The sequence below is a fragment of the Protopterus annectens genome, chromosome 7.part1, assembly GCF_019279795.1.
Source record: "Protopterus annectens isolate FY-2018-M chromosome 7.part1, PAN1.0, whole genome shotgun sequence".
NCBI classification, from domain to species: domain Eukaryota; kingdom Metazoa; phylum Chordata; order Ceratodontiformes; family Protopteridae; genus Protopterus; species Protopterus annectens.
This window is the reverse complement of record NC_056740.1, coordinates 223853274-223877849: the sequence shown is the minus strand read 5'-3', so window position 1 is coordinate 223877849 and position 24576 is coordinate 223853274. Positions and strand designations below refer to the sequence as shown.

The following is a 24576-nucleotide window of genomic DNA, read 5'->3' as shown; positions in this document are numbered from 1 at the left end:
TCCCTTACTTTCTTGTTTTCATCTTTGTTGACTGTAGTAAAAGATATCACTCCGTTTTAAATTCAGCAAGTCTTGATACAGCAAAGCATTCTAAGCAGATGCAGACAGTTTGTTGGTTGACAATGGAATTGAGGATTACAGCCCTATTAGCCTGATGAGCTTGGTCTGCAAGGCCATGGAACGTATCATCATGGAATTCATAAACAAAGACATTGGTAACCTCCAAACTCTGAACCCCACCCAGTTTGGGATTGTGAAAGGCAGATCATGCCTCCTGAACCTGGTCAACTTCTTTGAGGCAGTCACCAAAGCCGTAGACAAGGGTAATGTGGTTCACACAGCCTATCTTGACCTCTCCAAGGCTTTCGACACCATCCCCCATTCTGGAATTATAGCTAAACTCACTAAACTAGGTATAAATCCCTATGTCACAAGATGGGTTGCCAACTGGCTCACTGACCGAACCCACACTGTAAAAGTTGCAGACTCCAAATAGTACCACAGGGTTCAGTCCTGGGACCTCTCCTGTTTGCTATCTACTTCTCTGAAGTACAGACTAACACAGAAGGCCTCTGGCTAATGAAGTTCGCAGATGACTGTAAACTATGAGCTATAGTCGAGTCCCCAAATGATGTGGACATCCCACAGAAGGGCTTCACTGAGACAGATGCCTGGTGTCAGAGCCATGGCGTGAAGCTCAGTGCCAAAAAGTGCATTGTTATCCCCTTTGGTAAAAACTCTGTACCCATGATCTACCACATAGGCGGCAGTCTTCTTAACGCCAGATGTGTGATAAGCGACCTTGGGACCCAGGTGGACACTAGTCACTCCTTTGATAATCACATCGCCACAGTAGTCAGGAAATCCTTCTACGTGGCACACCTCATCACAAAAGGATTCTCATCCAGGAAAAAAAGAGTTAATTGTTCCCCTCTACTCAGCACTCATTAGACCCATTATAGAGTACAACGCCCCTTTTGGAATGTACCTCACAAGACATCTGCAGCAGCTGGAAATGCCACAGAAGTACCTCACAAAGAGAATTACTGGCCTCAAACAGATGCCCTACACTGACCATCTCAAAAAACTCTAGCTTTACTCTGTAGCATATCACCTACTCCAAGGTGATCTCTTCCTAACATATAAAGCTATGTCAAACCCAGAACTGTTGGACATGCTACACCTAAAGAAATCCCAATCCCTCTGAGCTACACGCTCTAGGGACCTAAACCTTGTCACCACAATAAACAGGACATGCTGGAGGGATATATTCCTGTCCCAGAGACTTCCCATACTCTGGAACAAGCTACCCATCTATGTCAAGCAAAGTTTCTCATTAACACTCTTCAAGAAAAATCTTGATGAGTGGATGGGAAATAGGAAATACACCCCGGGGATCACTTCTGTGGCTTTGCTGGACAGGGGCACAGAAAATTAACTTTCTTGGGTTGGCGTAAGTCAGGGAACTTTGTTGGCTAGGCTTACTTAGGCCCTTGGGACGATAGTCTAGTACCTACCTATGAACTTATGATATAACTGTGCCCTAAAGTATATTAATTAGTGATTTCTGTTTACAGTGAAGGTGGTGATAATTACTTTGTGTTAAACTGTATTCACGGTAATAATTGAAGTTGTATTTAGAGTAAAACTGGCTAATCTTTCAGTACACTGGAGAAGAGACAGTTACACAACAACATGCAAAATACATCCTTTGTTTAGAGAACAGAAGCAGAGTTTTAAACGATCAGACAGGATTATAGTGAAAAAAAGAACTAGAGCTGATGGATGTGCCCGATAGACACTCAAGGGTTGAAAATAAAATGTATCTGTAAATAATAAGGATGTATGCTGTGCTGAAGTTAATACCTGGTATTTTGGTGAAACTCCTATGTATCCAGACATTGCAGACATTTCATAGGCTGGCATATTATGCTCACGTGCATGCTTGAAATAATGATGCCTTTTCTCTATAACTACCATTTACTCACAAAAGCATGAAAATGTCCTATAGCAAATAATTGCAGTATATTACAGGAAAATAAATCACACTTTAGCACATTTATTGCCCTCTATTCAGGTTTATCTTCATGCTGTGTTAAAATGATTATGTATTCTGTTCATGTTTTATGCGGTGAAGACCTATAGCAAATAATACTGTATGGCTTGATGGATAAACAATAATATTTTTATTTTTTATTTTTTTTATTTATTTAACATTTGTTGACCTGGAATGTCTGACTAGGTTCCACAGAGCCTGTTTTCAGCGGAGGCCCGGGGAGAAATGCTCCAGATGCATGTCTTTGGAATGATATATGTTGATGATGTCTGTCCTTAAGGGATGAGAGATTCTGAGTTCCTTTATAAGTATATATGTGATATGTAGTAAAAAGTTTACATCATTGTGCATTGCACTAGAGTTACAGAAGATATTCATAAACAGCAATAAATAATGAGGGCTTTGTTGCTGAGGGGGACACACTATTGCAAAAGAAAAAAGTGAAGTTGAAGTGATATATACAGCATTGCAGTGCCAAGACAGTACATGTTGCTGCCTTACGATATGATTTAATTAACTTGGAATTCAAAATGGCTGCCATCCTGTAAGCAGTGTTTTCATAGAGCTCTGCCACTCACCTACAATTTAACAGCTAATTATAAAGACTGAAAGCCTTTTTAAGGTATAATAACACTACAGAATAAACAAGAATTCTTACCCACGACGTTGACCAACCTTGCTGAGGAAGAGAGAACCTCTAATGTGAAGGATTGTACCTGATCTGACTGACTCTTCTGGTGCTGTTCCGGACTGCATGTGCTCTAGGCCTCGGAGGCCTACTACTCCTGTGAAGAAAGAGGGCATTGAATAGTACACATAATCATGATGAAAGAACTAGACCACATGGAAACTCAAACCACTAAAGCAAAATTCTCAACTATAGCCTCCCCAGAAAAGGAGGTTACCACAAAGAGGGCCAGGACGACCAAACAACAAGAGGCATCTAAGGCACCACCAATAACATCAAAAGAGAAACCTGACTTAAACTACATGGAGGAACTAAAGACTGCCCTGCAACCCATTCAGTCAGCAATCCAAGACCTCTCACAACAGCTTAAAACTTTTAATGTCTCCATCGACAGAATATTAACTAGAATGGATAAAACTGAAGCAAAGGTCCTAGAAAATGAGATAAAAATTGACCAACTACAAAAGGAGCAAAGTAATAATGACACAAACATAAAGAATATACAACAAAAGTTAACAGACCTCGAAGCCAGGTCCAGACGCAACAACCTCATCATTAGAGGCATCCCAGAACAGGTCACACAATTGGATTTATTGGAGAACATTTCTGAAATTTTGTCTGCATTTCTGGATAAAGAACCTCTTTCAGACAAATTGATCATAGAACGCGCACACAGAGCCTTAAGACCTGCATCTGACAAGCATAATCCGAGACCAGTGTACGTTAAGCTCTTAAACTATCAACATGTCTACAAATTAATAAGTGCAGCAAAAAGGAAAAAAAATACATAGACTGGAAGAACAACAAAATATATCTATCTCCGGATTTACCAATTCCAATCAAACAGGAAAGACAAAAACTAGCCCCCTTCTGCGCCTATTTGATCAAAAAACAGATAAGATTTCAAATGAGGTATCCCAATACCCTCATTTTCACCCATCAGGGAGTCCAGTTTTCAGCACAAAGTTACTCTGAAGTGGTTGCGGTCTTCAAAAAGACCTTTAATGAATGTCCGGACAAACCAGACCAAAAGGTTTAAATCTGCTTCTATAAACGCGAGCGACTGAGAGTCAGTTCTAAACAACTGTAACATTTTGCGCTTAAAATCACAGGCTTACCATGAGATCTGATCTTTTTGGTCCCCTCATAACACTCAGCGTCAGTAGGATCCATTACCCTCGAAGCAGCACTTCGACTGGCCCTATTCTGCAGTCCCGTCACCATATTCCATAGTGCCATCTATGGATCTTTGACCCCAGGAGTTCCCTGCTTCCTCAGCGCCCTTAAAGGCATATAGCCTACTAATGCTGACATGGCTTACAGGCACCACAAGAAAGAGGAAACGTCGGTTTTTGGACCAGGCAAGCTGACATAACGTACACTAGCGTTGGGAACGTGGAAATAACAGCGACGAAGTTTTTTTCCGGCGCTCTCCCCCTTCTAGTTAATTTCTTAATTGTCCATAACACGTTGGAGAGCGCTGCGCATCTTGAGAATACATAATCAAGCAGAATTAATTCCTTGCGACATGCTGTATCACTCATATGCAAGTATCCCCAGTTGATATTGTATAACCACAGTTCTTGGCTTCTGATACAGGATCCACGTATTTAGTGACTTCAGACTTCTCACATTTTACATTTGTGTGTGTGACAGTTATATAATACACTTAAATATTAATACTTGGTTATAGAAAATAAGTAATGTTTATACACAGTCATATTTAAAGGTAATGATAGTTAGATATTTTCAGCACTGCTAAAAATGGGACTGATGCAAACTGCAAGCTTGTGGTATTGGTAGAGAGCAGTAGAGTTCTGCCGGCGCTCACAGCTCTTAGTTCACTTCCTGCTGAATGCCATCTCTGTAGAGTCTAACTGTCCTCCTTATGTGTGCAGGGTTTTCACTGGGTGCTCCGGTTTTGTCCACATCTGAAATACACGCATGCATTAATTGGTCATAGCTATACGTAAGATGTGGGAGTGTGGAAGTGTATATATCCTCTGATGGTCTGCCCAGGACTGTTTTTAAGAGATGTACATAGTTTCTTGGGATAAATTGACACTCACCCATGACTCTGAATTAGATAATATGGCTATCATGGAATGCATGAATCCAGTCTATTTAGTGCTCACAGCAAATGCTAGCATATCCGACATAGCTCGGTTCTAACGAAACTGCATTAATCTGTGTCATTACTCCATTTAACGTCCAAGTGAATGAGCCTATCTTGACTTATAGCATTTCTCCATGTACTGCCTGTATCGTACTTTAGAGGCCGCTGTTTCATTTGGCTTACAAATTTTTAGTATTACTGCTTTTTCTTCTCAAGTGAATGAGCCTGTCTCGATTTATAAGACTCCTTCATGTGCTGTTGGTATTGGACGTTTGATGTTTTTGTGTTATACTCACAACATTTATTATTTTATTAGAAGTAACCTGCCTTCTGAGACTTTTTATATTCTGACAGACTGTAGGATATATGTGGGATAATACTGTCTTGGGGGAGGGGGGCTTAACTCCACACTCTCCTTCTATAAATAAATGGTAGTTACTGAGAATTTATCATGGCAGTCGCCTCTCTTGTAACTGGAACTAATGACAGCAGTACAACACAGGAACTTGCAACTATGGAGAATGCTAGATTTTGTGTCACAACATTGCTTGGTATTCTAGATCTGCAGGTATGCAAAGTCCAATACTCCACCTAATTGTATTTAAACCATTCTGATGTATTGTTCAGTCTTAACTTTGATGTAACTTTGTGGTTGTAATTAGATGCTTTTACATAGTGATCCATCAGTTTATAGCAATTAAAAGTTCTTCATTATATGATTTAGATACTGCACTCATTCTTAAAACTTTCTGTTACAGTGTGCTGTAACCTCACTTATACATAGGCATTTTTCCCCCTCCACCATAGAACATTTAACCCATTAACACTATTTTTAACACTCTTGATTGCTTATAACTATTTGCAATTGATGTATTTCATTGTGATGGTGAAAAATGGGAAAATCAGACTACATTATTCCCTTCTTACATGCTGTAACCCTCACATGTGAATATAGTCAGATGTTAGAGTATGCCCGCAGTTCTGGAATAGGGATGTATAAACCACATGTTTAGTGGGCACAGTAAATGGATACATGTATGTTATAGCCCGGTTGTGGTGAACCTACATTCATTTTGGGCATTTCTGCATTTAATGTGCAAATGAATGAGCCTACCTTGATTCATAGCATTTCTTCATGTACTGCTTGTATTGTACTTTGGAGGTTTCTGTTTCCTTTCTTACATTAACTTTTACCATTGCTGCTTTTACTGTTCAAGTGAATGAGCCTAGTTTCATCCATAGCATTTCCGCATGTGCTGCTCTTATTATATTTTAGAGGTCTTTGTTTCATGCCATGGGGAACGGCCGCTGGCACTGGCCAGTCTATATTTTTGTTGAAATGCATAGAGAACTGCTAGATTAGCTTAAATACCATGCGCACACTGGCATCTGGGTCCATGCATTTGAAAGACCTTTTAAATGACTTAGAAGCATAGTGCCAATGTGCCAAGAGCCAAGAAAGTGCCAGGGTGTCGGTCCTGATTGGTTAACTTTGCTTACAACGCTTCATTAAGCATAAGAACATTGTATGTGATTACTGATGATTAACAACACCATATTGGTATTTGATATAATTCAAACAATTTTTTCTCATCCACGTTTAGCATAGGTGAAAGCTCTAGCTTTTCTATAAGGATAAGTATCATAAGTGTTATTATGTAAATAATAGTATGTTTGCTGTTCATCTCTGCATGTTTTTACCTTTTTTCTTGGCGGAGATTTGAATACGATTTTGCACTGCATAGGTTAGTTATGCATTTTGGGTCATGCTGTGTTAGGTGGTACTTTCTGGGAACAAGGTCCTGCACCTATCGGGTGATCTCAAGCTCATCCTATTTTATTTTCCCAGACTCTTCCGGGCTTAGGGGGAGGTGGGTAGGCACCGGGATTAAGCGGGAAGGATGTCTTCTACTTGCCCCTGGGGTACAATACAGTCTCACGTCAATATACAATGTTGTCCATACTCCCCATTACATTCCTGATTTATTAAATCTACTCAGCTTAATTAGAAAATGTGGAACTTAGAATCTTGGAACATTAAGGGGTTACAAACACCTAAAAAAAAAAAAAAAATTAAAAAATTACTTATGCACCTAATTTTGAAATCTTCTTCTAATATTACTTTCCTTCAGCAAACGCATTTACTTAATCAGCAATGGGAGCAAGAAAAATTGAGACCCTGGATCAAAAAGATCATAGCCTCAGAAGGCACTACGAATAGAGCTGGGGTGGCCATTATCATTAAAAATAGCTTTGGGACAGATATTGGAAAGATGGGGTCAGATGATGAGGGTAGATGGTGTTATCTTACTACAAACCACCCCTTATTAGATAAACCCATTCTCTTTCTGAATATATATGCCCCTTGTACCTCTCAACAGAGTTTCTTTACGAAGCTATATAACTTCCTCACTTTATTTCCTAACCACTATTATATTGTGGGAGGAGACTGGAATGCAGTGCAGGATCCCAAAACAGATAGGTCGAATCGCAGGGCTCGACCTAACCTCCCAATACATAAAGACATAACCGAACTGAAAGAAGAGTTCAATTTATTTGACCCAAACATTTTTCTAGATCCGGCCCAGAAAAAACACAACTACACCTTTTTTTCTACTTGTGCCAAAAGTTGGTCCAGAATAGACTTTTTTCTTATCTCCAAGGTTTTTTACACTATGAATATCTCCTTTAAACAATCTCCTAGATCTATCTCTGACCATTCCAAGATCTCTATGGGTATACACCGACAATATAGGGGCTCAACAGATAGAATAGACATCTGTTGGCGGCTGAACCCCAACCTACCGGGGAGAGAGGAGATTACCTCTCAAATTGCTGAATACCTGGATTACTTTCTTGAATCCAGGAGATCCTTTCAATCCCCTTTAGATTGCGAATGGGCCGCGGTTAAATCAATGATCAGGGGCTTCTTGTTAAATAAAGCCGCACACTATAAGAAACTCCATAACAAAAAAGAACGGGATCTTACCTCTCAGCTTCATAAAGTAGAAATGGAATCTCAAGTCAAACACACCCCCCTGTTGGAGGAACGTATGATGCAGCTACAAAAAGATTTAATATCTCTACACGCAGAGAACCTGAGTTTCCATGAGATTAAATCACTGGCCTTATACGCAGACGTAATACATTCTCCCTCCAGATTTTTGGCCAGGGTGATCAACCTCACTAAATCCTCCACATTTATACCTGAAATACATTACCAAGGGAAGGACTTCCAACAACATAACGAGATTATTGAAATTTTTGAGACCATCTTCAAGCAAACTTATGGGCCCATTGATAGCATAGCTGGGGATTTAGAAATACAATCTTTACTCAATAATCTTACCTTTCCCAAACTAACAGAGGATCAGAATAAGCTCTTAGAAAGGGAGATAAATACACAAGAAATTATCTCCGTTATTAACAAGCTTAAACCTAATAAATCCCCTGGCCCAGATGGATTCACGGCTGAATTTTATAAAGCATTTAACACGAAAATCTCCAAAGTATTGAGCCTATTATTTAAATATATTACCTCCAATGGGTTTAAAGATTTACATTTAAATGCCTCCAGAATGATTTTCATTCTTAAACATAATACAGACCCTAAAATCCCCGGGAATTATAGACCCATATCTTTAATTAATCTTGACATGAAAATTCTGGCCATGGTCCTAGCTAACAGGCTGAAAGCTGTTATCCCTCACATCATCTCTCCTGAGCAATCTGGCTTTATCCCGGGAAGACAAACTAATGATCAGACTTTACTACTGGAAGCCATGATCCACCATTCTAATTTAGCCAAACACCCCATGTACGCCTTAGCGGTAGATGCATCCAAGGCATTTGATCGCTTGAGCACAATTTTTTTATTTACCGCTCTACCCTTCTTTAACATTCCAATCTCATTTATAGACAAAATAAAAACCCTGTACTCCACAGCGTACACCACTATACATATCTATAAACACTCATCTAGCAGAATTAACATGGTGAATGGAGTCAGACAGGGTTGCCCCCTTTCCCCTCTTCTTTTTAACTTGTATATGGAACCTTTATTCATGCTCCTCAAACAAGCCACTTTCCTCCACCCACCTAGTATTTATAACTTAACGATTCCCCTTTTGGCATATGCAGATGACCTTAATATATATTTCACTCTTCCTGACTCTGACCCAATTAAAATATTATCTGCAATTAACACATTTGCAAACTTAGCAAATTACAAACTTAATAGGGAAAAATCTTTAATTTTCCCCTTAAACATATACTCTAGGCTGCCTAATATAACTTTAGAACCAGGGATCAAATCGAAAGAACAGCTTCATTATTTAGGCATACAATTCTCCCTAAATAACCTTAACTATTTTCAGGATAATGTGGGCAGGTATTGGTCAAATATTCAAAGCAATATTAATAGATGGTCTAGGCTTAAGCTTCCTTTCTTGGCCAGAACCACAGTAATTAAGTTGAATATTCTTCCTAGACTATTATATCTATTTCATTCAACCACTAGTATTTTGCATAACAATTTCTTTAAAAAAAATTATATCTTCTATCTCTAGAATCGTATGGGCCCCTAAATCGGTCAGGATCAATTACTCTAAACTTATTTATCCCAAAGAGCAGGGGGTCTGGGCCTACCTGATTTTAAAACTTACTATGAAATAATCAATGCTAGTAGGGTATTGAAGATTACGTCCTATCATAAAGACAAGTATAAATGGGCCCCGCCTTGGGTTATCCTTGGTAACAATTACATGAAATCATTAAAATTTAGCCCTGCAGCACTTCCATTTCTAGATGAAGCAAACTTAAGCATTTTGAAACATACAAAAGGTCTACTATATAGCATAAAATCCCTCCAGGCTCTGTTCAAATCCTTGAATCTTTCCCATTCCTGCATGACATTACAACCAATTCATCTTAACCCCAACCTTAAATTGAATGGGCACATGTTAAACTTGATGCAATACCCCCTCCTTTTAAATACTTCTATCTCGGATCTCTTCCCCTTCAGACATCAGACAATTTCTAACCTAAGAACCAGCTTGAATTTGCCCAAGAAATACCTGACCACGCTACGACAGGTTAGAGAGTTGACAGGAAAGTACCTAGACCACCCCCTGGTCTCAGATGAAGATATTTCAGCTTGCAGAACATTAAAGAAACTTCTGCTCAGTGAGAAAAAGATGACCTCAAATGTATACAAGGTTATCATGTCACTCAGATATCAGAATGAGTTAATTATCTCAAAATTCTGGTTAAAAAGTAACTCTAACATAAACCAAAGCGCAATATCACAAGCTATAAAACGAAGCTCTAAAACCTTTCCCTTCAATAAGTTGAAATATACTCAGCTGATGATTTTGAACAATGCGTATTTTACTCCTGAAGCATTAAGTAAGATCTACCCTAATCAATCCCCTAAATGCTGTTATTGCTCGAACCAAACTGATGATATCCTTCATCTGTTTTGGAGTTGCAAATGTTCCTATAAGCTTTGGTGTGCCTTGAGAGTGATACTTGAGAAAATTGGTTATGAAAAATCCACCCTCTCATGGAAATTTACCATTCTACATATTCCACCTCCGGGGGTATCTGAAAGGAAATGTAAAGTTCTGATTCCCATCGTCATGTTAATTAAATATTATATTTCCCTTAATTGGAAAAATAGACACTCCCTCTATTGGGAGGGTTTTAAACGCATAGCTATTAAACACCTCAAGGCCCACAAATACTTGTTTCACAATATTAAGCACAAGCCAATTGTTAAGGAATTTTGGGGCATTCTATCTGATCATATACTGAAATGAGTTTTCCTTTTCCTTTTTTTTTCTTTTTTCCCTTCTTTTTCGTGCTCCTTTGTGTATGGACAGCATCTTTTTATACCATTATGTGAACAACTTATATAACAAGTTCCTGGGCATTGTAGAACTTGTACATATTTTTTTTTATGTAGTTGTTATGTATGATATTTTGCTGAATGGTTTTGTAACTTGTCTGGCTTTATGTATTTTCTTTGGTGTTCATTGATATAAAAGTTTTTCTGAAAATTGCAATAAAGAGAATTACATAATGATTTAATTAACTTGAGCTATATATAATTCTGTCATAATTCTGCTTTAATAAACAGGTAGCAGCTGAAGGGATAGGATTAAAATAATTATGCAATTTTAAATAATAGCTACCTAAACTTACACTATTTTTAGTAGTTTACCTCAGTACTGGTCTATGCCATAAGCTTGAAAATTCAAAACACTAAAAGCCAAGACATCTAAAATGTGAAATATTGAAAGCATTTTAATACAGAGGGGCAAGCCCTCGTGCACAATTATATATACCAACTCCCAGGTCACACAGCAGTGGAGAAGGGTCAAGTTCCCATGGTAGATGTTTCATGTTTTAGATGCTTTGGCTTTCAGTCTTTTGAATTTTCAAGCTTATGGCATAGACTCCTCAGTACATATGCAGGATTATACAGTGCTTTGGTATAGTTATGTAGCTGTGGTTGTAACGTCACTACTATACAGCAACAGATGAAGTGTAGTGAATGTATGCAGCAAAACACTGAAGACCCACACATAATACTGTTATTTGTTAATTTGCGAAGTGTTTGAAGTTATTATGCTTAACGGCCATGTCAGGGTGGATAATTTTCAGTAATATCTTTCCTGGGAGTGGGCAAATTATTGTTGATATTTTAAACTGAGATGAAAGTTAGAATTTTAACTTGCACCTGTTTCTTTCTTTCCTTATAAAGGCTGACAGGACTGCCTTGCACTGGGCTGCAGGAGCTGGCCACGAACAAGCTGTCAGGTTGCTTCTGGATCATGATTCTGCCGTAGATGATGAGGATAGTGTAAGTAAAAAATAAATAAATATAAATCTCTGAGAATACAGATTAGGAAATAAATGTGGGGTTATCAGGGTCAAATAAGTATATGCTACTGCACACTTAATGAGTAATAAAATCATGTTGGTTCATTTCTAAATCATAAATAAATCTTGCCCCATTTAAAAGCAGACTGAATAGCTTTTTCAGTAGCTTAGAAATTCTAATAGTAAGGTGACAGAAGTGAAAGGTGAGGAGGTGTGTCCAAAATGTTGAACACATTTTCTTGTGCCACAGAACACAGGATTGTGCAATCCAATATTCTTTCCTTCACTCACCCAAGGCCTACCTTAAAACAATAACCAGAAATTCTTGCTTAATTGTTAAAATTCCTAAGAGGAAGCTGTAGCTGTGTGTGTAGTCAGTAGCCAAGGGCTTTGGGAAATGAAGTAGTAAGCATGTGTATAGATCCATAACTTTGATGGTATTTCAGTATATTTGATGTTACAGTAATAAACCATGATAGTGTGCGAGTAATTCCTATTTTCCCATGGAGTTGGGCTTGATTATTCATGAGAATATAGCCTGAAAAGCCAATTTAAAGTACCATCACCTGCCAGCTACCATGCATTGGTTTATTGTTATATAGACATTGGTTAAAAAGTTACTTTTTTGATTCAGAGTTTTTTGGGGTGGTTTTCATTTTTCTCTGCAGTTGTTTTACCATGGGGTTATTGTATTTTTAAGTAGGGGTGCAGTTGAACAAAATCATTTTTTTCCCTAAAGTTTCACCTGGTTTGTTTCATTAAGCCATCGCTTTGACAGATTTCTTGCTGACCAGCTGTGGTCATAGCTCTGACAAGTTTCTTGTTAAACAGCTGCTCTGGAACTATTTACAATATATTGTATGAAAGCTGTTTCTGCCACTGTGTGAGTATGGCTGCCAAAAGACAATGAAAACAGCAGTTTTAACATTTCAGAATGGGTGCATTTACAACTAAAAATAAAACAAGCTGGTGTTAGAATTTATCTGAACTGGAAATTAATTAAAAATAAAATGTTTTACATATATAATACCACTGCTGATTTGTATGATTTAGCTTTTTTATAGTATCACATTATCAGATACTGAGTGAACAACAACAACACAAAGCTTGTAGTTATAAGCAAATGTAGTTAGCCATATGCTTGGATTAGCAGTTTAGAGATTTGAGAAATAGATGGCAAAAAGAGGGGGATCCCTTTACTGAGCCTTGAGGAATGCCACTATTCGCCTTTTTGGTTTCTGAGGTGGTCCCTGCTATATCAGTCCTATTCTACTGTGTCAGTCAGTTTGCTATCCATCTGACAATAGTATGGTCTACATATAAGCTTTTAAGTTTTTATGCTTATTTAAAATCCCTTATCATGGGGAATAGTGTCAAAAACCTTAGCCAGGTCGTTATACTGTATGAACCTCATGGCTACTATCTACAGCTTCAGTAATTTCTCAGATATATTTACTAAATTAAGTAGATTTTATCTCCCTTTGACAATCCTATATTTTTATAGGCCCAGAGGAATAAGACTTTTTTTATTATTATTATTTTTATTTTGGAGCTTGTGAAATCAGATATAACATGTTCCATGGCTTTGAAAGTTAGGTTTGTTAGGCTGATGGGCCCGGTAGTTCCCAAGATCTGCCCATTTATAGAATGTCACAATGATAACTATGATAGCTCATTGTTTGTGTCTTTCGGCTTTTCCCGGTTAGGGGTCGCCACAGCGGAACTCCGGTCCGCTAATGATTGGTAGTGGATTTTTACATACTGAGTTACCAGCCCTGACGCACAACCTTCAACGAAGGCATGCCCCATTCATGTATGCCTCCACACAGAAAACACTCTAGCTGATAATCGAACGGAACAACGTCTTGCTATGAGGCGACAATGCTACCGCAGCACCACCACCGCAACTATGATAGCTCATTACTATTCAAAAAACAACATGCTGATTAGACAGACCATCCAGTGTGCACTTTGTAAAGCAAGTATATATGAACAGAAAAAAAAGTCCGGTCACTAAAGTACCACTGAGCGACCAGACTTTCTTCTGTTTATATATGCTACTGAGGCATTTGTCTCAAACGTACAGATTTTCACACAATGTCCAGATTTTTGCCTCATATTTTTTGGTTTGTTCCTCATAAAAGTTTTGGTTTTCCAACAAATCATTGAGGAGGGAAGTCACTGAATAATGACACACATCTGAGTTTCAGACTTCATACCATTTGGACAATTCATGCTAACACAAATCTTGTTATTCTAGCAGCTTTCTAAGTTTCTAAGAGCAACACTTACAATTTGTCCCTTTTTTGGGTCCTTTCTCCCACTGTTATTTAAAGCTTTGTCCACCTGTTATTTAAAGCTTTGTCCACATTTTTGAGCTTAGAGGTTGAGTTGCGTATGAAGGGCACAGCAAATATGAGGAAAATCAGGTGCTTTCACAAAACTAAAGAAACATACCTGATTTTCCTTGTATTTCTGCCCTGTCTTTTACATACCTCTAAACTTTCTGGATTTTATAATTTGTAGTTTGTCTGTGGAGTTGGTATATGTAAGTTGGGGGTCAAGTCTCCCATATTGGGGTGCAAGGGGTTCCCCCTCCCCCTCCAGTTCTGTTTTGTGTGTGTGTGTGTGTGTGTGTGTGTGTGTGTGTGTGTGTGTGTGTTTGTGTGTGTGTCTGTTTCAAATTATGCTTTTTGATCTTGAAAAATTGATAAAGCATAGCTAATTGTGTATCTCCCCCAAACAGAGAGAAACCCTCAGTAACATATTGTCAGTACCCACATAAATTGTATTCTTAGTTTTAGAGTGTACAGATAGAATATGTTCCACAGCAGGGGAAGAAGGGACTCTGCAACTTGTGGAGCTTCAGTGGCTGTTTCTGGTTTGAAGTTGGCACTAAGTTTATTTTATATTAACATAGTTTTATGTATGAAGAATAAAATAGCAGACCTTTCCCTTAAAAGTTGATCACAAAACAGGAACCAAAAACGATGTAATGAAGAAATTGTAGATCAACCACCACGTAGAATAAAACAAAATCTTTATTACATAAAATGAGCGCTTTCGCGTGCTTCCAGAGGCACGCTTCTTCAGATTAGATATAGAAACAATAATGAATCTCTATATATATATATATATATATATATATATATATAGTACAGCTATAATTAATTAATTAGTTAATAGATTGATTCTTATTGATATTTATAGATATTTTAGTTGTACAGATCTAGGTCTACTGAGTATTAGTTGTCATCCATTTATTCCCTATACGCATGATTATAGGTTTCATTCTTTCATATAGTTAAGATATACTATACATATTTCAATATAGTCTTTTACATGGATTGAAAATCATGGTATATATGCACTATTTTAAAATTGATATACAGTAAGATTATAATATCTATTTATTTATTTATTTAGTTATACATTTATTTGATTATAATATTTATTAATATTTATTTGTATTTATATATTTATTGATATTCATTGATATTTATATATATATATATATATATATATATATATATATATATACTATAATATATACTTGTAAATATTATTATTACTACATGACATGCACTGAGTTCAAATATAATTATCTTATGAAATATTAAATATAGTAGATAATAATAATAATAATAATTTTAAAGTTTAACATTAACATCTGTTAAAAAAACATATAAACTGATAAAAAAATTTTGTATAGTTATTCATTAGTTTAATTCTGAACAAAAAACAAAAAATAAAAAATAATAATTTATATAGATCTAGTTCTATACATTTATAGACATATTTACACATGTTTATCTTTTACAATGAATATCAGGCAACATTAGACTATGACACATGCCTTCAATACACATCAGCATAACTTTGAACAATTTTACAAGCTGTTGATGTAATCATGTTCATGTTGATATTGCGGTTTATATGTACGTTGTTTCAAAACAGTGTTTTATATTTTTAGATTTAATTGCTGAGTTTGTGAGACTTGTTTGCCTTTTAATTAATTAATTTATTTGTTTGTAGATTTTGACAGTCTGGGTGTTTGGTTTTTATATATAACAACATATTGATTTTTTCAACTAGGATGTGACATACTGTTTTATACCTTATTTGATTAACCGGCAGCTTCCTAGATTCTGCTTTGACAAATTATAAGTTTCATTTTTGAGAGAAGCTAGTACCATATCAAATACTGATACCATTCAATGTATTAACTATTTGTTTAATTTGTATTAATTAACTAATTAATTAATTATAGCTGTACTATATATATATTGAGAGATTCATTATTGTTTCTATATCTAATCTGAAGAAGCGTTTCTCTGGAAGCACGCGAAAGCGCTCATTTTATGTAATAAAGATTTCGTTTTATTCTACGTGGTGGTTGATCTACAATTTCTTCATTACATAGTTTTATGTATGTAAACAACAAACAGATTTAGCATATTACACTACAATTAGACATAGTAGATTGTCTTTCCAAAGAGTGACAAATGCAGCTATTCTCTGTTTTGAGTTCCTGAAAGTCACAGTCTTATTTTGAACAAAGTACTCCACTTTGTAATAAGTTCCTCAAGTGGTCAATGAGTGGCAACTGGTCATGCAATTCGGTCCTTGATTTGCACTGACCCTGGATTGCATGCAGTCAAATGACTGCAGTGCATGAAAACAGTAGGTACCAATGTAAAGAATTACCAAATGAAAGAAGGCAGAACCAAAGAAAGTTGAACAAGAACAGCGAAAAAAACACATCGATCTATTGCATGGCACTTAATATTTTGCAGGGATTCAGGGAGTTGAAATCACATAGAAATGAAGACACTCCACTGTCCACATTAATTCCCAGAATCCTTAGAAATGGGAAAATTGCAGTTTGCCATACAGTTTTGGTCTGTCCCTTATAAAACATGCTTAACTGTCACATTGGTGAGAACTGCTGGTAGAAGGTAATCACATACATTTCAAACATGTCTTGCACAATAGAAACTGCAATCATCTAAGTACATAATAGCATTAATCCAAACCCATGCCTGATGTCAGACCAGATGGCACACTGCCTTGGCAATCCAGCCACATCCCTCAACTTTCCCTGGCTCCTCAAACCATCCCAGATATTTTCTCAAATATTTGACCAGCTTTTTGTAACATTTTTGATTTTATAGCAAGCTGTTGAAGATTGCAATCACTAAGTAATGACACACAACTTGATTTTATCTTTCAACAGTGCACATTGAAACAAAAAATGTTCTTGTAACATGTTTCTAAGTACATATGAGTAATATTTAATACTTGTCCCTGATTTTAGGCATTCATCTCCCATTATTGTTTGGTGATGTCCCTGATTCTTGAGCTAAGAGGTTGAGACCTATTCTTCCAACATAAAGAAAGAAATGAGTGCATGCTGGTAGATCTCACCAGGATTGCATGCATGTTATGGCCATAGATCTCCTCCTTCCATCTCCATAATGGGGAAGATTACCATTTATAATATGGATCAAAATGACATACTGTGCATTGCTGTTAAATACATCCTTCACACTAAGTGTATGACACACCCTTTTAGTGTGGAACAGCATGGGACATGGCTTTTTTTAAGGCAAAAAAGTGAAGAACATTACCCATAATGAAGGAAGGTTGAGAGATATGGCTACTTCATAATGCTCCTGTGTCCCTTTTGGCACATACATGATATGTTATCTTATTGTACTTGTACTGCATCACATTATGTGCTGGTTTGCCTCTACCCCTGCTTCAGTTGGACATGGGGACTCATTGCTGCCTTCTGTCCAGGTGACCCAGATTTGAATACCAACTACTGTATTTTGTGTATGTGCAGTGGTTGGGGGGGGGTGCAGAGCCATGGTCTGTATATGTGTCCAGGATGGGGTGGTTTCTGTGAGTAAAACACAGGCTGGATACAAATTACCACTGGAGCAAATAGAAGACTCAAATTAATTGTTTTAGCACTTCCGTCAGAGTATAACACAGACCTCTTCAGAAACAAATGATTAGTAATTACCCACTGTTTAAATATCCCACCAAAAACAAACACATGACTAAAATGTCCAATCAACTAGTGACTTACAGTTATATATTAAAATATCAGAATCTAAATAAAAATACTATAAGGAAAAAAACATTGTCACAAAAAACAGTACTTCTCACAATGAAAAACATGTTGTGTCATATTATATAAGAATGCAGTTTTAGGACACTGGAAATGGACACATTTTCATTTAGACCAGGATATGTATAGGCATTTAACCTGATCTGCCACAAGTTTGCCATAAGGTCCCTTAGTTCAATAAGGTCATTCCAGGGACCACCTCTTGCATTTTTTACAACAATGTCCAAGCCCATAAAACCAAAACTAAGGCCAGTATTGTTGAGCACACGCTTTGCCAAAGCACTTTTAGGGTTCCCTTTCTTAATGTCCAAAGTGTGCTCATATATCCTTTCTCTAAATATTCTTTGGGTTTTCCTCACATAGTAACAAGCACATTGAGAGCATTGGGCCATTTGATTTTTGTATTATTGATGTAATGAACTTATTCAATGTTATACCTCATGACACCGATCTAAAATGGTTCCATGAATTCTTGACTGAGTCCAAAAAATGTTCTAACAATGATATTAACAGCTATGAACCTGTTGTCAGTTACATTCCCTACTGCAATATTACCAGCTTATTATTTTTTTTAATGTAACATAGGCAATTTATTTTTCAAGGGCAGCAGGCACTGAATTGTAGATGGAGCACTGAAATATAAAGTTGTTTGCTAACAGCAACCTCTTCATTCGTTACAGGTCTGTTTAATGTGGAATTATTCAGATGACTGATTGTGCATATTGATTGGCAATGGTGGATTTAATGACATACGTTTGAGTGGTCTTTTATGGTTGAAGTGTTCTCAAATGGGCAGGTTTGTCATTATCAGCTCATATGTTTTGTTTCATTGCTTAATGGAAAATGGAAAAATGTCCAAAACTACAAATTTAAAACACTCTGTTACAAGTGGTGCTATATTATACAAGCAATATAATTTAATACAATCAGGAAGGTGAATCAAAGAACACATGCATGTACACATTGTCCTGAAAATGTGTGCAAGTGGCATGTGCTTTGAAAACAGCCCAAAGGAAAACTTAATCAGCCACTGGCCAGATGCAATTTCTTTGAATTTGGGTTTCAATGCTGTTTCAATGCAGACAAGTTTACTGTTAAAGCTAAGTGTGTGACACTGTATTGTCTTGTTTAGCAAATGTTTACCAGTGTTTACACAATAACATTTGAAATAAAAGCTTTAAATTAAATCCAAATATCTGTAATCAGTGTAGCAGTAAAGAAGAACATAGTATGCACACTGAGAGGTGTGAATAGTGTTTATGGTAACTGGGGAGAAATAGCTAAGTAATGGGACACTAGAATGTGTGTGTGTGTGTGTGTGTGTGTGTGTGTGTGTGTGTGTGTGTGTGTGTGTGTGTGTGTGTGTGTGTAGGCGCCCAAGCCTTTACCCTGCCTAGAGCCCCATTTGAGCATGATCTGGTTCTGAAGTAAATGCTTTGATGTAATGGGATCCTGTCTCGCCTACATTCATAACTGATGGGATCGGCTCCGACTCGGCCACTATATAGTAGAACAAAGTCTCTAATTGGCTGGGCTACCCCTTATCCCAGAATGCACCACGCCTGCTTTCCCAGATCTCGTTTGCCGCTTTTCAAGCTAGACGTGGTCTCGACTTGGCTGGAGCTAAGTGGTTTATTATTACTTTTTTGGTCTTTTGACCTAGGGGTTTCTTCACCAATTTAACAAACAGCTGTTTTAACAGCTTTACGTGTGTGTGTGTACCTTTTCAGTGTGATTGGTATTTTTTTCTACTTACTGGGCAAGGCCTGTTTAATTTAGAGGGCCTTTGCCCTTATTGTGAGTCAATTTGTTAAAATTGTCTACTTTTAGGTTTGTTTTTCACCCTACTGTACGTCTTACTTTATCGGGCTAAGCCCGTTTTTAGTTAGAGGGCTTCTGCCCGTTTTGTGTTGTGTATCTTGAGCCAGTACTGTTGTTGAGTCAAGGGCTCGTGCCCTACATTAAGGTTACTTTTGTGGTAAAAATAGTTGTGTGACAGGATGTCAAAAGAACAGAAGTCTGGGTTTAAAAAGTGCACCAAGTGCAACTACAAAATGTCTATTACTGATAGCCATGCTGTTTGCGTGTATTGTTTAGGACCGAAACATTTGCAGGAAACATGTAGTGTTTGTCATGCTTTTTCCTCTAGGGTCCTTCAAGAACGTAAAAATAAATTGATCCTTAAGGGCCTTATTAAGCCCTCTTTTGAGGAAGCTTTGGCTTCTCCTTCCTCTCCAGCTTCTAAAAAGAAAAGGTCGTCGGCTCCGACCAGTCCGTCGGAACCGACTTCCAAGAAGCATAGGTCAACCTCTTCTTCCTCGGCTCCAATGGCTTCGGAGCCTCAGGTGGAAGGGTCTGCCTCGATACCTCTTTCCTCGGCTCCATTGGTGTCAGAGCCGCAGGTTGGGGGATCGAGAGGCGAATCATCTGCGTTGGCTCCTTTGGTCTCAGAGCCGTTGGAGGTGTGCAGCTCAGACTCTCCCCCCTCGGCTCCGAAGTCCCCTTCGGTGCCGATACTTATGCATACGGTTCCGGATCCGGTGCCGATAGTGTTGGAGCCGTTTCGGAGCCGGTCCCCTGGTCTATCGGAGCCGAGAGATAAGTCGTCTCGGCCCCCATCTATTTCCTCTAAATCCTCCAGATTGTCTGACTCAGATTTGGACAGAGTTATCCAGAGGCTTTTCCAGTCCCCGGTTTTTGCAAAAATGGTCTCGGCTCCAGCCCACTTGGCTCCGGAGCCGGTCCCCACTTCGACACATCCGATTCCTCCTCCAACCTCCTCGGAGCCGTTGGAGTCGGTGATGGTAGAGCGGAGCAGAGTTGTCCAGTCGGAACCGAGACTCCCTCGGAGCCTCTCTGTTCCGACCATCATTCCTACCCTGTCCTCGGCGTCAGGGTTCGGTACCGGGACTTCCTCGGTCGGGGCCGAGGGGAACACTTTGGAACTGGTAACTTCGGTGCCTAGTCTTCCCCTCAGAGCATCGGCCGCAGGGATTCCCGGTACCGTCGTGGTCTCTCAGCTGGTGTCCTCCGTAGAGTCTGGAGGTCCTGCTTTTAAGGCCATGAGGAGTGCGCTGGCCATGTCCTTGCCGGCTCAGCAAGTCTCTACCTCACCGTCCTTAGACTTGGGAACTGGTGCTTCTGGTGTGCTTCATTCCCACGACAGCGGGGCCCCAGGGCTTGAGGATACCCCCTTGGGGGGGGGTTCCCTTCTCCCGGGGGGTCCTTCTGAATCCACTTCAGATGAACCTCCAAGGAAAAAATTGTGCAAGAGGAAGCACGTTGACTCCCAGGATGAGTCTATCACATCAGATACTGACCTCGATGATGCGGAAGGGTCCCCTAAATCGTCCTCGGATGACGTCTCATTCTCAGATATCCTCGAGATCTTGAGACAGAGAGGCGATTGGCAGTCCAAAACCCCTTCCACAGAGGAGTCAGTTTTCCTCAAGGCTTTTAGGGCCCAGCCCTGCGCCTCCTGGGTGTCTCCACCCTTCGATGAATTGCTAGATTTAGTTTCTCGAAGGGTGTGGGAACACCCTGACTTTGTGGAACTGGTGCCCGCCAGGCCTAACAAGTTCCTCTCAGCCCCTCCTGAAAAGGAATTTTTGTCTAAAGGAGCTGCAGTAGATGCGATGGTGGTGGCATCTGCCACTCAGCAGGACATGGCAGAGGCTTCAACGTCTATTCACCCTCCTAATAAGGATTCCAGGAGCATGGATAGGTACAGGAAGCGTACCCTTTCTTCAGCGGCCTTTACCCTGCGGTCGCTGAATTATCTTTGTCATTTTACCAGGCTCCAAAGGGACCTCCTCAAAGAGTTAGGTGAGTCCCTTACGGGTAATCTTCCTGAGGTGTTAGCCCAAACTGTTGGCGCCCAGATGACTACCCTATCTTCGATAGTAAACTCGTCTGTGAGGCTCATCTCATATGCGGCCGAAGGGGCGAGTAGAGCAGCGGGAACAGGCGTGGCTCTTAGAAGACATGCCTGGTTACGCTTGTGTCCCTTTGCGGAGGCTTTTAAGTCTTCCTTCACCGACGCCCCCTTTGATGGGTCCTCCCTGTTTGGACCCAAGGTGAAGGACACACTGACTCGGTGCGAGCAGGAGGGCAAGACCTTGACTGCCGTGGGGGCCCGTTTTTCTGCTCCCTCTAGACCTTACCCCAAGGCCCAGAGAGGAGGGAAAATGTGGTTCAGGAAATCTCAAAGGTCTTTCCCTACTCCACTGAGTGATCCCCCCTCTAGAGGCAGGGGGGGGGATTCAGGAAGACGCCACCCCAGAGGCGGCAGAGGCCCCCGTAACTCTGGAGACCGCGATTCCTTTTGTGGTCCATCCTACGCTCCCCGTCCCTGAGACGTGGCCCGACTGCGCATCTCCAGAGCCAGTTGGGGGTCGTTTTGCAGAACACCCACATGCTTGGGAATCTATCACCAAGGATCAGTGGGTGCTCCGAACCATAACCGGAGGCTATCTCATCCCTTTCACCAAGATCCTCCCTCTTCCTATCAGGAAAATCCCGGATGTGCCACCCAGTCAGTGGGATCAAGCAGCAGTCGAGGTTTCAAAGCTGCTAAGAAAAGGAGTCATCCAGCCTGTCTCCGCCGACCAGATCGGATCAGGAACTTACTCAAGACTATTTTTGGTGCCAAAAAAGACAGGGGACTTAAGGCCCATTTTGGACCTCAGCTCATTGAATCGCTTTGTAAAAAAATCCAAATTCCGAATGGTCACCCTTCAGTCCATTCTCCCGTTATTGGAGAAGGATGTCTGGATGTGCTCCATAGATCTCAAGGACGCTTACTATCACATTCTGATAAGTCAAGAGTCCAGGAGTCATTTATGCTTCCGCCTGGGAACCAGTCATTTCCAGTTCCGAGCACTGCCCTTTGGTCTCACCACAGCCCCCAGGGTGTTCACCAAGTGTCTGGCAGTAGTGACAGCTCACTTGAGAAGTCTAGGATTCCAAGTGTTTCCCTATCTAGATGACTGGCTCCTTACTGCCACCTCCAAGCATCTATTAGTTTGGGCGCTTATGACCACAGTCAGTTTGGGTCATTCACTAGGAATCACGTTCAATTGGGGAAAATCTGTGCTGCAGCCGTCTCAGCGTATTACATTTATAGGTGTAGAGTTAGACACAAGAAGAATGCGGGCATTCTTGCCTGTAGAAAGGATTCAGGTCCTGCAATCTCAGGTTCAAACCTTGTTACCCAGATCACGAGTTCAGGCCAGACTGATTCTGCAGTTATTGGGCACGATTGCCTCGACTATTCTACTAGTCCCCTTAGCCAGGCTGCACATGCGGGTGCTGCAATGGCTACTGTCGGTTCAATGGTCCTTTCAGGAACTTCCCCTGAACCATTTGGTCCAGATTACCGAAATTTGCCCTCGGGGCCTACGTTGGTGGCTGCTTCGGTCCAACCTGGACCAGGGGCGACCCTTTGCCCTTCAGCCTCCCATCGCCACGGTGACCACGGATGCCTCCCAGACAGGGTGGGGGGGGGTCATTATCTGGACAGGTTTGTCCAAGGCACGTGGCAGGCTCACGAAACGCACTTACATATCAATATCCTGGAAATGAGAGCAGTGCTACTGGTGTTACAAGCACTTCATCATGCTCTTCCACGGGGTACTATTGCGATCCTATCCGACAACATGTCGGTAGTCTGGTACATAAACAAGCAAGGCGGAACCAGGTCCTACCCTCTTTGCCGAGAGGCCATGAGAGTGTGGCATTGGGCGACTTCTACCCAGCGTTTCCTAGTGGCAACGCACATTCCGGGGAAATCCAATGTGATTGCAGACAGGCTGAGCAGAACTCTCCTGTTACCCCACGAGTGGTCCCTCAACCACAGGGTGGCTGCAAACATCTTCGCCAAGTGGGGCCTCCCTTGTTGCGACTTGTTCGCCAGTCCTCACAATGCGAAATGCAGGGACTTCTTCACTCTGACTCCCTCTCAGGGGCAGATTCCCAGGGACGCTCTTGCTCACAGTTGGCCCCCCGGTCTACTTTACGCCTTCCCTCCGGTTCCCCTTCTCCCGAAGGTGATACAGAAGGCGATTTATCTAGGGAGCGACATGATTTTGATCGCTCCACACTGGCCTCATCAGGTTTGGTTCCCCTTCCTTCTGAGGTATGCAGTGGAGGGCCCATGGTTTCTGGACCTAGTGCTCGACCTGTTGACTCATCAGTTGGGACAGTCTCACCCATCCCTCAGGTCCTTGAGGTTGGCCGCTTGGTTACTACACTTCCAACCTTAGTCAGAGGTAACTCTTTTTATCCAGACGTCATCCACATTTTGTCCACTTCTCACAAACCTTCCACTATTAAACTGTATTCCAGCAAGTGGAAGAGGTTTGCTCTTTGGGCCCAGCAACGAGGTATAGATCCCCTTACCGCCCCAGTACCTCAGGTTTTAGAATTCCTGGCTTCTTTGTTTTATTTGGACTCTTCAGTTTCCACAATTAAAGTCCAACTGGCGGCTATCTCTAATTTTCATGTCTCCTTTGAGCCTTCCTTAATGGCAAACAGGCTTTGCAAATCTTTCCTTAAAGGAGCGTGGCTCCTTAGGCCCCCAATAGCCCATCCTGTGCCCCCTTGGGATCTGAATATGGTTCTAGCTTCTTTAACTGCCCGTCCCTTGAACCAGCAGCTACTTGTGACATAAAATTTCTATCTTGGAAAACCGC

At 40.1% G+C, this 24576-nt stretch overlaps 1 protein-coding gene across 2 annotated transcripts in view; it reads left to right on the top strand.

Moving 5' to 3' along the window:
* ANKDD1A (ankyrin repeat and death domain containing 1A) overlaps window positions 1-24576 on the top strand; it is a 1318298-nt gene that overhangs the window by 512614 nt on the left and 781108 nt on the right. For both annotated transcript variants that reach the window (XM_044078678.1, XM_044078677.1), the window contains one exon: window positions 11627-11725. In XM_044078678.1, the coding sequence (XP_043934613.1) occupies window positions 11627-11725 (99 nt within the window). The remainder of the gene's footprint in view (window positions 1-11626; window positions 11726-24576) is intronic.